This window comes from Bufo gargarizans, chromosome 1 (assembly GCF_014858855.1).
Source record: "Bufo gargarizans isolate SCDJY-AF-19 chromosome 1, ASM1485885v1, whole genome shotgun sequence".
Classification (NCBI taxonomy): domain Eukaryota; kingdom Metazoa; phylum Chordata; class Amphibia; order Anura; family Bufonidae; genus Bufo; species Bufo gargarizans.
Genome location: NC_058080.1, coordinates 488,631,538 through 488,650,040, shown reverse-complemented (window position 1 = coordinate 488,650,040; position 18,503 = coordinate 488,631,538). Strand labels below are relative to the sequence as shown.

At 42.3% G+C, this 18,503-nt stretch overlaps 1 protein-coding gene across 1 annotated transcript in view; it reads right to left on the bottom strand.

Moving 5' to 3' along the window:
* The window catches only part of LOC122923107 (guanine nucleotide-binding protein G(q) subunit alpha), a 137,075-nt gene that overhangs the window by 13,986 nt on the left and 104,586 nt on the right, over window positions 1–18,503 (bottom strand). Inside the window, exons 3-5 of the mRNA XM_044273836.1 lie at window positions 15,046–15,200; window positions 14,427–14,555; window positions 4,100–4,229 (exon numbers count right to left, since the gene is read on the bottom strand). Coding sequence (XP_044129771.1) covers window positions 4,100–4,229; window positions 14,427–14,555; window positions 15,046–15,200 — 414 coding nt within the window. The remainder of the gene's footprint in view (window positions 1–4,099; window positions 4,230–14,426; window positions 14,556–15,045; window positions 15,201–18,503) is intronic.

Here is an 18,503-nt window from a genome sequence, read left to right as displayed (position 1 = left end):
ACCTAAAGAGTTAAAAAAAAAAGTTTGTAAAATAAGTTTTGAATACCTTGAGGGGTGTAATTTCTAAAATGGGGTAATTTTTGGGTGGTTTGTATTATGTAAGCCTCACAAAGTGACTTCAGACCTGAACTGGTCCTTAAAAAGTGGGTTTTGGAAATCTGAAAAATTTCAAGATTTGCTTCTAAACTAAGCCTTCTAACGTCCCCAAAAAAATAAAATGGCATTTAACAAAATAATCCAAACATAAAGTAGACATATAGGGAATGTAAAAGTAATAACTATTTTTGGAGAAAATACTGTCTATCATAAAAGTAGAGAAATTGGAATTTGAAAACTTTTTGTAAATTTGGTATTTTTTTTATAAATAAAAAAGAAATTTTTTGACTCAATTTTACCACTGTCGTTAAGTACAATATGTGACGAGAAAATCTCAGAATAGCTTGGATAAGATAAAGTGTTTTAAAGGGAACCTATCACCGGGATTTTGTGTATAGCGCCGAGGACATGGGTTACTAAATGGCCGCTAGCACATCCGCAATATCCAGTCCCCATAGCTCTGTGTGCTTTTATTGTGCATAAAAACCGATTTGATACATATGCAAATTAACCTGAGAGGAGTCCTGTACGTGAGACGAGTCAGGGACAGGACTCGTCTCAGGTTAATTTGCATATGTATAAAATCAGGTTTGTTACACAATAAAAGCACACAGAGCTATGGGGACTGGGTATTGCGGATGTGCTAGTAGTCATCTCGCAACCCATGTCCTCAGCTCTATACACAAAATACCAGTGACAGGTTCCCTTTAAAGTTATCACCACATAAAGTGACTAGCTTGGTCTTCAAGGGGTTAAAGGGGGATGTGCTTCTTAATAAATTAGTTGCATCTTTCGCTAGTGGAGTTTTCACTAAGACTAGTGCGGGTACGTCCATATTGTTTTATAGCAAAGATAATTTAAATGTACATATTCAACAGGGAGAAAAACACTGGAGCAGATTTGATGCTAGTGTGAATGGAGCCTGAAAAGGTGCTTACTTCTGCACACCACCAGTCTGGAGAGCTGTTTATTATACTGGATATTAGAGTAGAATGAGCATCCGGAGCCATAGCTGAATACTGAATAGCTGCAGTGTGTTTTCTGAACAAAAAGGATTACAATCAGACCTGCTAACATCAGGAAATCTCAGTGTTGCGTTCCAGGCTTCAGTAGATTTAGGTCTACATTGCAAACAGTTATAATAAGTGGAAAGTGCAAAAAGACAGATTGCATGGTAGCTACTGTATATGTTAGTTTAGGGTTACACAGCAATTTTGGCTGTGACTAGCTGCATGGTCAAACATATCGATAAAGCGCTGCTTGTATCGCAAGTTGGGCGTCATGCCCAAGATGATGCGACAACAGTTAGATATCACAACCTGCTGAATTTTGTGCGACTGTGTGTTGCGGCAACTTTCAAGTTACAAAGCAACTCCATTTAAGGTACTTTCACACTTGCGGAAGAGGATTCCGGCAGGCAGTTCTGTCGCCGGTACTGCCTGCCGGATTCGGCATCCCGGACGCAAAACACATGGCATTTGTCAGACGGATCCGGATCCGTCTGACAAATACATTGAAATACCGGATCTGTCTCTCCAGTGTCACCTGGAAAAACAGATCTGGTATACATTTTTTTCACAAATTGAGCCCCTGTGACGGAACTCAATACCAGAAAAGAAAAACGCTAGTGTGAAAGTACCCTTACTTTTATTAGCTGTGATGCAGACAAACAGTCAGGTCCATAAATATTGGAACATCGACACAATTATAACATTTTTGGCTCTATACACCACCACAATGGATTTGAAATGAAACGAACAAGATGTGCTTTACTGCAGACGGTCAGCTTTAATTTGAGGGTATTTACATCCAAATCAGGTGAACAGTGTAGGAATTACAACAGTTTGCATATGTGCCTCCCACTTGTTAAGGGACCAAAAGTAATGGGACAGAACAACAATCATAAATCAAACTTTCACTTTTTAATACTTGGTTGCAAATCCTTTGCAGTCTACAGCCTGAATTCTAGAATGCATAGACATCACCAGACGCTGGGTTTCATCCCTGGTGATGCTCTGCCAGACCTCTACGGCAACTGTCTTCAGTTCCTGCTTGTTCTTGGGGCATTTTCCTTTCAGTTTTGTCTTCAGCGAGTGAAATGCATGCTCAAATCGGATTCGGGTCAGGTGATTGACTTGGCCATTGCCTAACATTCCACTTCTTTCCCTTAAAAAAACTGGTTGCTTTTGCAGTATGCTTTGGGTCATTGTCCATCTGCACTGTGAAGCGTTGTCCAATGAGTTCCGAAGCATTTGGCTGAATATGAGCAGTTAATATTGCCCGAAACACTTCAGAATTCATCCTGCTGCTTTTGTCAGCAGTCACATCATCAATAAATACAAGAGAACCAGTTCCATTGGCAGCCATACATGCCCACGCCATGACACTACCACCACCATGCTTCACTGATGAGGTGGTCTGCTTAGGATCAGGAGCAGTTTCTTTCCTTCTCCATACTCTTCTCATCACTCTGGTACAAGTTGATCTTGGTCTCATCTGTCCATAGGATGTTGTTCCAGAACTGTGAAGTTTTTTTTTAGATGTCGTTTGGAAAACTCTAATCTGGCCTTCCTGTTTGTGTGGCTCACCAATGGTTTACATCTTGTGGTGAACCCTCTGTATTCACTCTGGTGAAGTCTTCTCTTGATTGTTGACTTTGACACACATACACCTACCTCCTGGAGAGTGTTCTTGATCTGGCCAACTGTTGTGAAGGGTGTTTGCTTCAGCAGGGAAAGAATTCTTCGGTCCACCACAGTTGTTTTCCATGGTCTTCAGGTTTTTGGTGTTGCTGAGCTCACCGATGCGTTCCTTCTTTTTAAGAATGTTCCAAACAGTTATTTTGGCCACGCCTAATGTTTTTGCTATCTCTCTGATGGGTTTGTTTAGTATTTTCAGCCTAATGATGGCTTGCTTCACTGATGGTGACAGCTCTTTGGATCTCATCTTAAGAGTTGACAGCAACAGATTCCAAATGTAAATAGCACACTTGAAATGAACTCTGGACCTTTTATCTGCTCATTGCAATTGGGATAATGAGGGAATAACACACACTTGGCCATGGAAGAGCTGAGAAGCCAATTGTCCTATTACTTTTGGTCCTTAACAAGTGCGAGGCACATATGCAAACTATTGTAATTCCTACATCGTTCACCTGATTTAGATGTAAATACCCTCAAATTAAAGCTGACAGTCTGCAGTTAAAGCACATCTTGTTAGTTTTGTTTCAAATCCATTGTGGTGGTGTATAGAGCCAAAAATGTTACAACTGTGTCGATGTCCCAATATTTATGGACCTGACTGTATGACACATGCCGTGGCTAAGGTCGCTGTGTAGACCTTGCTTTACATTTACAGATTACAAACTTTAACGTTAACAAGTGTTTAATACTGTCAATGCCAACAGATGGCTTCTTTCTCATCTCAGACATCTTTTATTTTACATGTGTTGCTTCAAAACAGGGAGTTGCAGTTTCCTAACAGACAAATGATCCCCAGACATGTCCGATTTCTTTTATGGTCTCTTTTTTTCAATTACAGTGACAATGGCAAAGAAGTGGTGTATCTAGGTCTTAAAAAATCTGCAAAAGTTACAGTACAGGGATGGCCAACCTGTGGCTCTCCAGCTGTTGTAAAACTACAACGCCCACCATGCCCTGCTGTAGGCTGATGGCAGTTTTGCGACAGCTGGAGAGCTTTGGGTGTATAAATATGTATAAAATTAAAAAAAAACAGAGTGCCCTTTTAAGCCTCTAAATGCCTCAGTTTTGATTTTCTAAATTCTTGGGAAGACCTGGCAATGCGTACGGTGCAAGTGCAATACAATAAGCTGTCCATAACATAATCTTATAAACTTTAAACGTTGTAATAGAAACCGTTCATTTGTTGCACAAAGTTCTACAGCTGAATGGGGCTTGCAGAAATCCATGCACATTCTGCATAAAAACCATTTACCTTTACTAGTAAAATCATGGCCTGCTAAGTAAAATGAGAGATCACTTGCCTCATTGTCAGACTCCACGAGCACCTGATCATATTCACTAAGGGCTACAAGGAACATTATGGAAGTGACATTTTCAAAGCAGTGGATCCACTTCCTCCTTTCTGATCGCTGCCCTCCTACATCCACCATTCTATAAAAAGAGAGCAATGGTTACTGGCCAGGGACAACATAGCTTTAATTTGCGTATGCACAGTTTAATTAACAGCAGGTGAAAATGTGATAAGGGCATATAGGAATACACTGAACAAAAACACTTTTGGTTTTGCTCCCATTTTGAATGAGCTGAACTCAAAGATCTGAAACATTTTCTACATACACAAAAGACCCATTACGCTCAAATATTGTTCACAAATTTGTGGATAAACAGAACTGTAAAGAAAGCAATAAATGACAAAAAGAAAGCATATAATTCACTGAAACAGGAGGGTAGCATGGAAGCACTGAAAAACTATAAGGAAAAAAATAGAACATGTAAAAAACAAATAAAAGCGGCCAAACTAGAGACCGAGAGATTAATTGCCAAAAGAGAGTAAAACTAACCCTAAAATGTTCTTCAATTATATAAATGTTAAAAAGTATAAATCTGAAGGTGTAGGTCCTTTAAAGAGTAATAAGGGGGAAGTCGCAGAGAGCGATGAGGAGAAAGCAAAGCTGTTAGGCCCCATGCACACGGCCGTGTTTCACAGCCGTGTGCGGGCCGTGGAACCGCGGCCTGGATCCCTCCTGAGAGCAGGAGCGCACGGAGTCACTGGTTGCTATGACGCCGTGCGCTCCTTGCTGCCGGCACAGTACAGTAATACACTGGTATAGATCATACCAGTGTATTACTGTATTGCGGCGGCAGCAGGGAGAGCACGGCGTCATAGCAACCAGTGAAACACGGCCGTGTGCATGGGGCCTTAAAGGGATTCTGTCACCTCTCATAACACAAATTCAGATTTTAAACCAGTCATGCTCCACAGATTACCTTGAATCGGCTTTGCTGTTCTATACTGTAATCCGTCGAGTAGTTTTGCAGAAAAACGACTTTTATAATTATGCTAATTAATCCGGAAGGTGCCCAGAGGGGCGTTATGTTCCACTTTGTGTGCCCAGTAACGCCCCCCCTGCAGTGCTCAAAACACCTTCCTCCTGAATCCCTAACCGCCCACAGCGTCTCATCCCTGGTTTAAAATCTGAATTTGTGTTATGAGAGGTGACAGGTCCCTTTAAATATTTTTTTCTCCAATGTATTCACTGAGGAAAATAAACTGTCAGATGACATGCAGAATGTAAAAATAAATTCCCCATTAAAAGTGTCCTGTCTGACCCAGGAAGAAGTACATCAGCGACTTAAAAAGATTAAAATAGACAAATCGCCAGGACCGGATGGCATACACCCCCGTATCCTAAAGGAATTAAGTAATGTCATAGCCAGACCCTTATTTCTGATATTTGCAGACTCTATACTGACAGGGAATGTCCCACAGGATTGGCGCATGGCAAATGTGGTGCCAACATTCAAAAAGGGTCCAAAAACAGAGCCTGGAAACTATAGACCGGTAAGTTTAACATCTGTTGTGGGTAAACTGTTTGAAGGTTTTCTGAGAGATGCTGCTATCTTAGAGCATCTCAATGAAAATAAGCAAATAACGCCATATCAGCATGGCTTCGTGAGGGATCGGTCATGTCAAACTAATTTAATCAGTTTCTATGAGGAGGTAAGTTCTAGACTTGACAGCGGTGAATCAATGGATGTCGTATATCTGGACTTCTCCAAAGCATTTGACACTGTACCACATAAAAGGTTAGTATATAAAATGAGAATGCTTGGACTGGGAGAAAACGTCTGTATGTGGGTAAGTAACTGGCTGAGTGATCGAAAACAGAGGGTGGTTATTAACGGTACACACTCAGAGTGGGTCACTGTCATTAGTGGGGTACCTCAGGGGTCAGTATTGGGCCCTATTCTCTTCAATATATTTATTAATGATCTCGTAGAAGGCTTGCATAGTAAAAGTATAATTTACACTGATGAGGACAGTATACTACTACAGAGGGATCTGGATAGATTGGAGGCTTGGGTAGATAAGTGGCAGATGAGGTTTAACACTGATAAATGTAAAGTTATGCACATGGGAAGGAAAAATGCAAGTCACCCGTACATACTAAATGGTAAAACACTCGGTAACACTGACATGGAAAAGGATCTAGGAATTTTAATAAACAGCAAACTAAGCTGCAAGAAACAGTGTCAGGCAGCTGCTGCCAAGGCCAATAAGATAATGGGTTGCATCAGATGGGGCACAGATTCCCGTGATAAGAACATAGTCCTACCACTTTACAAATTACTAGTCAAACCACACATGGAGTACCGTGTACAGTTCTGGGCTCCTGTAAACAAGGCAGACATAGCAGAGCTGGAGACGGTCCAGAGAAGGGCATCTAAAGTAATAACTGGAATGGGGCAACTACAGTACCCCGAAAGATTATTAATATTAGGGTTATTCACTTTAGAAAAAAGACGACTGAGGGGAGATCTAAGTATAAATATATCAGGGGTCAGTACAGAGATCACTCCCATCAGCTATTTATCCCCAGGACTGTGACGAGGGGACATCCTCTGCGTCTGGAGGAAAGAAGGTTTGTACACAAACATAGAAGAGGATTCTTTACGGTAAGAGAAGTGAGACTATGAAACTCATCCTGAGGAGGTGGTGATGGTGAGTACAATAAAAGGAATTCAAGAGGGGCCTGGATGTATTTCTGGAGTGTAATAATATTACAGGCTATAGCTACTAGAGAGGGGTCGTTGATCCAGGGAGTTATTCCGATTGCCTGATTGGAGTTGGGAGGAATTTTTTATTCCCCTAAAGTGGGGAAAATTGGCTTCTACCTCATAGTTTTTTTTTTTTGCCTTCCTCTGGATCAACTTGCAGGATGACAGGCCGAACTGGATGGACAAATGTCTTTTTTCGGCCTTATGTACTATGTTACTAGGTTAAATCTGTGTTAGTGAGCACTTCTTTGTCGAGATAATCCATCCCACCTCACAGGTGTGGCATATCAAGGTGCTGATTAGAGAGCATGAACATTGCACAGGTGTGCCTTAGACTGTCCACAATAAAAGGCCACTCTGAAATGTGCACCGTTTTGCCTTACTGGGGAAGGGGGGGAATTAGAAAACCAGTCAGTATCTTGTGTAGCCACCATTTGCCTCACGCAGTGCAACACATCTCCGTCGCATAGAGTTGATCAGGTTGTTGATTGTGGCCTGTGGAATGTTGGTCCACTCCTCTTCAATAGCTGTGCGAAGTTGCAGAATATTGGCAGGAACTGGAACACGATGTCGTATTAAGCAAACATGCTCAATGGGTGACATGTCCGGTGAGTATGCTGGCCATGCAAGAACTGGGATGTTTTCAGCTTCCAGGAATTGTGTACAGATCCTTGCAATATGGGGCCGTGCATTATCATGCTGCAACATGAGGGCAACATGAGGTGATTGTCGTGGATGAATGGCACAACAATGGCCCTCAAAATCTCGTCACGGTATCTCTGTGCATTCAAAATGACATCAATAAAAAGCATCCGTTTTCGTTGTCCATTACATACACCTGCCCATACCATAATACTATAACCCCACCGCCACCATGGGCCACTCGATTCACAATGTTGACGTCAGCAAACCGCTCACCCACACATGCTGTCTGCCATCTGCCCTGAACAGTGAAAACCAGGACTCATCCGTGAACAGAGCACCTCTCCAACGTGCCAGACCCCATCGAATGTGAGCATTTGCCCACTCAAGTCAGTTACGACGATGAACTGCGGTCAGGTCCAGACCCCGATGAGGACGACGAGCATGCAGATGAGCTTCCCTCAGACTGTTTCTGCAGACCGATTGTTGCTGCAGCTGTCCGCGTGGCTGGTCTCAGACGATCATGGAGTTGAACATGCTGGATGTGGAGGTCCTGGGCTGGTGTGGTTACACGTGGTCTGCGGTTGTGAGACCTGTTGGATGTGCTGCCAAATTCTCTGACACGCCTTTGGAGACTGCTTATGGTAGTGAAATTAACATGTATTGCACTGGCATCAGCTCTGGTAGACATTCCTGCAGTCAGCATGCCAATTGCATGCTCCCTCAAACGTTGCAACATCTGTGGCATTGTGCTGTGTGATCAAACTGCACATTTCAGAGTGGCCTTTTATTGTGGGCAGTCTAAGGCACACCTGTGCAATATTCATGCTGTCTAATCAGAGTTTTCTTTATTTTCATGACTCTGAAAATTGTAGATTCACACAGAAGGCATCAAAACTATGAATTAACACGTGGAATTATATACATAACAAAAAAGTGTGAAACTGAAAATATGTCATATTCTAGGTTCTTCAAAGTAGCCACCTTTTGCTTTGATTACTGCTTTACACACTCTTGGCATTCTCTTGATGAGCTTCAAGAGGTAGTCACCTGAAATGGTTTTCACTTCACAGGTGTGGCCTGTCAGGTTTAGTAAGTGGGATTTCTTGCCTTATAAATGGGGTTGGGACCATCAGTTGCGTTGTGGAGAAGTCAGGTGGATACACAGCTGATAGTCCTACTGAATAGACTGTTAGAATTTGTATTATGGCAAGAAAAAAGCAGCTAAGTAAAGAAAAACTAGTGGCCATCATAACTTTAAGAAATGAAGGTCAGTCAGTCCGAAAAATTGGGAAAACTTTGAAAGTGTCCCCAAGTGCAGTCACAAAAACCATCAAGCGCTACAAAGAAACTGGCTCACATGCGGACCGCCCCAGGAAAGGAAGACCAAAAATCACCTCTGCTGTGGAGGATAAGTTCATCAGAGTCACCAGCCTCAGAAATCGCAGGTTAACAGCAGCTCAGATTAGAGACCAGGTCAATGCCACACAGAGTTCTAGCAGCAGACACATCTCTAGAACAACTGTTAAGAGGAGACTGTGTGAATCAGGCCTTCATAATAGAATATCTGCTAGGAAACCACTGCTAAGGACAGGAAACAAGCAGAAGAGACTTGTTTGGGCTAAAGAACACAAGGAATAGACATTAGACCACTGGAAATCTGTGCTTTGGTCTGATGAGTCCAAATTTGAGATCTTTGGTTCCAACCACCGTGTCTTTGTGCGACGCAGAAAAGGTGAACGGATGAACTCCACATGCCTGGTTCCCACCGTGAAGCATGGAGGAGGTGTGATGGTGTGGGGGTGCTTTGCTGGTGACACTGTTGGGGATTTATTCCAAATTGAAAGCATACTGAACCAGCATGGCCACCACAGCATCTTGCAGCGGCATGCTATTTCATCCGGTTTGCATTTAGTTGGACCATCATTTATTTTTCAACAGGACAATGACCCCAAACACACCTCCAGGTTGTGTAAGGGCTATTTGACTATGAAGGATTGTGATGGGGTGCTGCGCCAGATTACCTGGCCTCCACAGGTCACCGGACCTGAACCCAATCGAGATGGTTTGGGGTGAGCTGGTAGAGTGAAGGCAAAAGGGCCAACAGGTGCTAAGCATCTCTGGGAACTCCTTCAAGACTGTTGGAAGACCATTTCAGGTAACTACCTCTTGAAGCTCATCAAGAGAATGCCAAGAGTGTGCAAAGCAGTAATCAAAGCAAAAGGTGGCTACTTTGAAGAACCTAGAACATGACATTTTCAGTTGTTTCACACTTTTTTGTTATGTATATAATTCTACATTAATTCATAGTTTTGAGGCCTTCAGTGTGAATCTACAATGTTCAGAGTCATGAAAATAAAGAAAACTCTTTGAATGAGAAGGTGTGTCCAAACTTTTGGTCTGTACTGTACAAATGTTATACTCTTTAGGCTCTGCTTAGGTCAGAAATTTAGCCACACACAACAGATTTTTTATGATTTTTTGTGTGCAAAATTCACATTGTGGCAGGCGTCTGCATTCAGATAATATGTGGGTATGGTGGTGTAAGGTGATTAGTCAAAACTGAAAATTGTTGGGGCAGTGAAAGGGCTAATTTTGATATGTTACCACAGCACTGCATTATGATCTGCATAGTGTCTGAAACATTTATTCACTTAAAGCTTTCCCCAAGTGTCTGCTGTATACTGTTAGTTTAATACTTATGTATTCTTTCAGAATTGGCAAGAAAGTTAAATAATTTATTAGATTTTTTTTGTAATAAAACTAGGCCTATGTAATAAAACACAGCAAAATAGTAAAAGACTAATAATGGAGTATAACAACACTTACTGCCGTTTTATGGATGCTGAAGTAGTGAGTATTTCTATACACGAATACATAAATTTCCTCCACTGTATAAATGTGTACACATAGATAGCTAGTAAGTCACTTTAAAGGGGTCCGATACCCGGCACCTGGGAAATAACATAATGGATGGAGCCAGACGCAGACAGCTCCATCTACTGTAAAGTGGTTGTACCAGGCTGTTGCAGCTCTGCTCCCATTCACCTGAATAGGAGTTAAGCTACAGCAACCCAGCACAAAGTAACTTAAGGGCCCTTTACATGGCGCCGACAATTGAACAAATTATTGCTAATTTGTGCAGCACAAAAGATCATAATTTCCCAGTGGCACAATCTGCTGCTGGGAAACAAGACAGTATGGGGAAGAACAATGGCATTAGCGATCACTCCTCCCCATACTGTGGAGGAGATCGGTGCATGTAAATGTACCAGTCTCCTCCGCCAGCGATCAGCAGATTGTCGGGAAGTAACTCTTCCTTCCCGACAATCTGCTTGTACATTGTCCCGTGTAAAGGGACCTTTATTAACATTACGTTATAAGAGATTAGCGTCAATGTTCTCATTTGTAAAGCATCACCTCCTTCTTTAATGGGATGAGCTGTATTTTTTTTAATGACATCACTTTGGGCTACATATATTGTATGGTATGGTATGATTAGAAAAAAAAAATATAGCAAATCCTCCGCTGTTTTTGGAGTTTTGTTTGTATAGCATTCATTGTGCAATATGTGACAAAATACTGTATTGAAGAGGCTAAACAGTCTTCTAATTCAGCTACATAAAAGAAGTTAAAGTGGTTGTCCAAGTTATTATTTGTGCAGCACCTAAGAGGTTAACTGCCACTGATCGCAGCTCCCAGCTATGCGATTCTACTGCCAGCACCCGCCTCCTGTCTTAAAGGTTATCATTGGTGGCACAGTGCACCCTCCCCCTCCCCTCTCCCCAGTATTAAAATCATTAGTGGCAGTGGCCACAGCGTCCCCTTCCCGCCTCGGTGGTGCAGTGGCAGCTTCTGATCGGAGCCCTAGCAGTGTAATCGCGGGGCTCCGATCGGTTACCATGGGAGCCAGGACAACGGAAACAAAAAATGGAACAATGGATATGTAAAAAACAGACCGACAAAGCCATACGGTCATGTGCAAGAGGCCGTAGTGTGAATAGGGCAAGGGATGACAAGATCCCAGGTTCTAGCCCCTAAGGGGGCTATATAGTTATTAAATAAAAAGTAAAAAAAAAGTTAAAAAAATAAATAAATAAAATAATAATAATAATAATAATAATAATAAGTATAAATCACTGCCTTTCCCAATTTGACATATAAAATATATAAACAATAAATAAACATATCGCATATCGCCACGTCCAAAAAGTCCAAACTATTAAAATAGAAAAAAAATATGCGGTGAACGCCCAAACAGAAAAAAAAAAAAGAAAAATTAAGGCTGCTTTCACACTAGCGTTCGCTGGTCCGCTCGTGAGCTCCGTTTGAAGGAGCTCACGAGCGGACCCGAACGCAGCCGTCCAGCCCTGATGCAGTCTGAATGGAGGCGGATCCGCTCAGACTGCATCAGTCTGGCGGCGTTCAGCCTCCACTCCGCTCGCCTCCGCACGGACAGGCGGACAGCTGAACGCTGCTTGCAGCGTTCGGGTGTCCGCCTGGCCGTGCGGAGGCGTGCGGATCCGTCCAGACTTTCAATGTAAGTCAATGGGGACGGATCCGTTTGAAGATGCCACAATGTGGCTCAATCTTCAAGCGGATCCGTCCCCCATTGACTTTACATTGAAAGTCTGGACGGATCCGTACTAGGCTATTTTCACACTTAGCTGTTCTATGCTAAAAATAATGCAGACGGATCCGTTCTGAACGGAGCCTCCGTCTGCATTATTATGATCGGATCCGTTCAGAACGGATCCGCCCGAACGCTAGTGTGAAAGTAGCCTAATACTGCGGGATTCACCTTTTTTTTTTTTAATGCAGAATCAACGCGGCGTTTTTGGTGTTTATTTTTTTCAGTGTGGTATTGAATGGTATCGAGTATCGCAATACTTTTTTATGGTATCGAATTCAAAAAAAAAAAATTGGTATCGCAACAACCCCAATTTAAACAAAAGTAATGCATTTTCTGTTGATTACCTTCTTCTACAGTGGCCCTCTGTCATATTTGACATCAGCTTCTTTGCCTGCTCTTAAGACGACCCGTGCCTCAGGAGGGGGCAGTTCTGCCCTGTACACGTAAGGTCACTGAAGCCTGATCTGTGGGCTGTGCTTGCTGGAGGGACAAGCCTTGCCCCCTGTGCACAGGTCATAACTACTGAGGTCAGCAGGCATGTCTAGTTCATTCAAAAGGCATCCTCATTGAGACTTACTTGCCAGCTGCCTGTGTATATGGGCCATAGGAACATCAGGACTGAGGTCCGAAAAGTGGGTGGAGCTTATTGACACAAAGCTAACCGCCCCCAGCCTCCCACAGCCTCTCATCCCTCTCCTCTCCCTCCCTCACGGCCGAACGAACTCTCGCACAGGCGCAGTACCCACTGAGGACTCAGTCAGCAGGGAAGAGCGAGCATCGGACGTCACTGGGCTCAGCGCATGCCCAGTGACGAGGATGAAGCTCCTGCCCTCAGTCTCCTGCAGATCGCACTGGCGCAGCCCTCAGTGGGTACTGCGCCTGTGCGAGAGTCCGTTCGGTGTGAGGGAGGGGGAGGAGAGGCTGTGGCAGGCTGGGGGCGGTTAGACAGTCGCAAGGAAGGCGGGCTGGGCACTGTAAGAGGGGCGTTACTGGGCTCACTAAGGGGAACAAAACGCCCCTCTGGGCACCTTCAGGGCTAATTTGCATAACAATAAAAGTCGCTTTTCACATAAACTACTGGACGGATTACAAGATAGAAGAACACAGCCTATTCAAGGTAAGCTGTGCTGCATGACTGCTTTAAAATCCGATTTTGGGTTAGGGGAGGTGACAGAATCCCTTTAAAGGAACACACTTGTCTAAACAGATACAATAGGAAAAGGCACTAAAAACTTTTTTTACATGCCATGCGCCAAATCTAAAACGTGCTTTATACACTTTATATGTCTCACTAGACGACTTTGAAGTAGGAAAAGGAGGTATGGCTAATTGGAGTTACAGATTGTGCACCAGATTTATTAATGATGTGCTTTATTATTTTGGAGCAAAATGTTAGTAAAATGTTAGCCAACCTAGAGCTGGCACAAGAAAGAAGTGTTTAAACATGTCTAGAAATATGTGCCAAATTTATCACAAGGCATAGAAAACTGTGATAAATTTGGCGTATTTTCTGCCTGGTCTAGTTTTATGCTGATTTTAGGAAAGTATTAATAAATCTGCACCAATGTGTTGCGCATATTGCAAGTTCAAAAGAGGACTCTTTGAACCAGAGTCCTTAAAAGGGGTATTCCCATCTTAGACAATGGGGGCATATCGCTAGAATATGCCTCCATTGTCTGATAGGTACGGGTCCCACAGCTGGGACCCGCACCTATATCGAGACTGGAGCGGGGAGCGCTGTGGCTGGAGGACCCCAGATTTCCCGGGGGCCGTCCACCACCAAGCGCTAATCCCCACCTCTCACATAGAAGTGAATGGGAGCGTGCCCCACATGCGCGGCCCATGCTCCCATTCATTTCTATGGGGCAGACGGCAATAGCCGAGCCAGCGCTCTGCTATTTTTGGCGGCCCCATAGAAATAAATGGGGACGGCTGTGCATGCGCAGTGCGCTCTCCTTCACTTTCGGGTCACCTTTCTCGATATAGGTGCGGGTCCCAGCGGTGGGACCCGAGCTTATAAGACAATGGGGGCATATCCTAGCGATATGCCCCCATTGTCTCAGATGAGAAAACTCCTTTAAGCGAGAACTACTTTAACCATAAAGGCTGCACAGACTTACACAGAAAGGCCTCTAAATTAAGAAACCACACTAGGAACTTCTAGTGATGATACCATTAATAACCAGGATTCTAGTCCACTAAGCAAATAGATAAGTTATGGGGCAATCTGTAAAATCAAGTGCAACCCCAACATAAAAAGGTCTGACAATACCCAAGCAATATTACTACTCTACCTGAAGATGACACTCTGTAAATCAAATGGGTATTCAATTATTCCTGTTGTGGGCACTCTGACCCTGAGCACATCTTGTTGGGAGGGTAGATATCCATAATCTGCGATACGGTCCAAGTCATTGAGATAACTATAAATGAAACACAGGACAGCAAACATTGCCATTATAAAGATCATTATGCAAAGCTGTAGTATATGTAAGTTATATAGATATTATAACATCATAATATGTTTCATAAGCCAGCAAGCTCCATCATAAATAGTTCAACTAGTCTCCAGCATAGAAGAGGTTATGTTCTTACAACGAGCATGCGACAGGCTAGTATGGAAATGTGACTTTTCACAAGAGCAGCAGTGTGAAACTATGTAGCCGTAATAAAATATAACGGCGAAGGGACTGTTGGATTACAACATTCCTGATCCTTTGTTCTCACAGAAGAAAAGTTGCAGCTAGAGATGTCTGGCTAGACTTATAGCCCGCTCCCTATTGAGAATACATGCATGCTTGATTCTGCCATATTATATGGTTGGCCAGTCCCACCAAATGTTGGGTGCAGCCAATGTTCTTCTAGTGTGTATGGCCACCTTGAGATTATAAGCAACGCAAAACCATTACTTACTATTTTGTAGAATCAGACAATTGATATTCCCGTCTCCGATCGTAGCACTCTTGTATGCCAGGGTCATTCCATAAATATTTTATTGCATCTACGTAAGGGTTCTCAAATGAGGACACCTTCTCTACATCAACTTCCCGAATTAACAGTGCATGTCCCTTTAAAAAAAAGAAAAGCATAGAGCATAGTAAGTAAATTAAAACCACAAAATATTTTTTAAAACTTTTCAAATGGATATTTCAGATTACACACTATGTCCAACGATCAAATTTGTGAAACAAGGCATCATAAATGAACTGAAAGCTCAAGACCTGAATTAAAACAGAGGCAATCTTATTCACGGGATATTTCTCTTATTCCAGCTGAGTCAAGTTTACTTGGAAGCAAAAGCTGGGCTGCAATACTAGATGTGACAAATACCACGCCTCGTGCCAGCTTGACGTCACCTACGTTGAGCTCACGAGACACAGTATGGTCACTTGTTACCAAAGCGTGATGTTATGCCCTCCAGACACCTCCTGTCCACGCAGGCACAGAGGCAACAAGCTGAGAGAGCCTTTTCAGTGCCGCAGTGAAAACAGCAACTCCTCAACACTGGAAATCTGCCACCAGCTTCTCGTTTGATAGAAGCCCGGTCCGCTAACGGGATTATATAGGGTGAGAAACCAACCCGCGGTAGCTTATAACTAGGCCGAAACATAGACGTGGGGATTCGTGATCGAGATACAAGATAGCACAAGATTAAATTATATATTTAATTGCCTTAAAGGCACACTAGATGACACAATATACAAAGAGAATATATACAGTGGTCTGAGGTTACAAATTCAGGTGATATAGGTAAAACAGGGTTAAGCAGAGCAAAAGTCAGTTACCGGGTAGATGAAAGTTCCTTTGGGTTATGAGGGTGGAAAAGTCCTTGGCTGCGGTCACGTGGGGGGAGTGATGTCAGCTGGTTCCCGGGCATCCTAGCATCAAGCCAGGACCACGTGGATGTTTGGCTTTGCCCCAGGATCACAAAAAGATAACCAAATTATGCCTGGGATGGACGGACAATTCATAATTCCTTATGAAATGTAGGTGCCAACATGTCTGGGAGGTATCATTGATCCTGGGGCTGAGACATCCTGCTGGGGGTTTTCCTGCAGGATTAGCTTGCCTCCAACATGTCCGTTTAAGGTGTGACTTTATATCCACCTGGGGCCTCCTTCAAGCCTTGACCCCTGAGGCTTTCTCCCTTGCTAACTGACAGCAGATGGCTGGGGGGTGAGAACATATTTTGCATGTACACTGACTGTGTACATGCTAAAAGGTGAATCAAATGACAATCAGGGCTGCCCGTAAATGATAATCCATATTCCTCACACTAGACATAACCCTTGGCCAAGAGTGGCATTTTCTAATCCTGGACAACCTCTTTAAAAAAAATGATTGTAGTTTCCCTTTAATCACATACCAGCAGTCTATATGTCAACATTCTATGTATTTCTTTTTTTTTGAAAAAAAGAAAAAAAAACTGGTGGGTGGTTTTCTGGATATCAAGTCATCTCTACTTCCTGTTTTGGCTCTTAAACTTCCTCCTTTGTTTGGACTTATAGCACTGAAGACAGCCTCATTTGACTTTCCCACTGACCAGAGAGGAAAGTGGGTGACCATTTCAGTAACACATATTACACTTTACCTAGGCTCATCAAGAGAACAAAAGCAATTATGTTATCCTAATTCTAATAACATACTATTTTACTAACAGGTACCATCTTTCTCTCGCAGCACCAGTAAACTAAAAATGGATTACCTAGCCACATAGTAATTTTATCTCTGTGCTGACTACTCAAAAAGGACAATATTTTATATTTAATTTTCAAAGGCATAGTGCTGCCAAAATTAAAAAAAAGCCAAAAGTTCTTAAAAATTTCATTTTCTATAAATATTAAATACTGCTTTCTAAAGACAGTGAGTGTCCCTTTAGCTTTTAGCTGTTGCACACATAGCTTATCGCTGTAGTCTAAGACTACTTTACTTACTAATCAGTAAAAAAAACATTACTATTTTTGGGCTAGGTCTAGCTATAAATCAGATTATCGTTATAATGGCCCACTTTATGTCTGTACTTTCATCCACGAGAGTGAAGGAAGAGGGAGGAACAGCTCTGATGCATACCTTTTGGTTCTCAAATAGTTAATACCCTTAATCACTTGTAATGGAATAAAAATCTCAATTTTTTTTTTTTAAATCTATTTATAATTTGGCATAGTGATTGTACCAGATCATTAAACATCCTGTACAAAAATGTAACTGATCACACTGCTGTTTTTCACTAGGACTACCTAGAAGCAAGGAAACGGGGAGGAAACATCATGGGGGATAGCAAAACTTTATCTTGGCAGGAAAGGAACATTTTTACACATGAAATATGTATGCAGATAAATACAGTGTTTAGATCTCAAAATCCAACTGGGTGGGAGTGGGGCACTCCTATTTAAAAACTGTCTTGGGGTATGACCACACATGGAGGGAAAATGCTGTAGATTTTCGGCAGCAGAATTGAACGCGAAAAATCTATAGTTTACAGTAGCATCCACACGCTGCGGAGTATTCACAATCGGATATGTACATAACCCTTTAATGAACCAGCCAATTTTTTCATGTGGGGACTTTTTTTTTGTGGGGCAAGTTATATATTTTTTTGAATGGCACCATTTAGTTTAGCATAGCTTGTATTGAAAAATTGTGTGTTGAAACTGGGGATTTGTTTTTACAGCATCCAAAGTGTGCTAAAAATGACATGATGACCTTATTTTGTGGGTGATTATGACTACAGAAATACCAAATGTATATACTTTTATTAGATTTTACTACTAAAAAATAAAAATCTTTGCATCATCATATTCTGAGAACCATAATATTTTTGTTTTACCTTTAGTCTACAGAGATAACTGAGGGATTGTTTTTGTAGCTGTAATTTTTACTGGTACCATTTTAGGGTTTATATGAGTTTTTCTTCACTTTTTATTTTTTAGGGGCAATGTGACCAAAAATGGCAAGTTGTGAATTTTTTATATTTTGTGTATGCTTTTTTATTTCATTTTTTTACTGTACCTTTTATTCTCCTTAGGGAACTTGTACATTAACTTTTGTGCCATAGCCTGCAATAGAATACTATTGCACTCTGACATTTTCACTGGCTGCCACTCATGCCTCGGGAACAGCTTTTCAGGCAGCTCACTATGACAGGCCTGGGAGCCTTCACAAGTCCCCAGGCAGTAATAGCAACCGACTGGAGCCCCAATCAGAGGACAAAGGGAGGCCCCTCCCTCTGTCTAACTGCTAAGATGCTAGAATTGCTATTGGACACAGCATCTGAGGGGTTAAATGACCGAGTCAGAGTCATCTCCAGTCTTCGGCATTGTGTATAGTAATACAGCCAGCACCCATGGAGTACAGAGAGGGATCACCTCAAG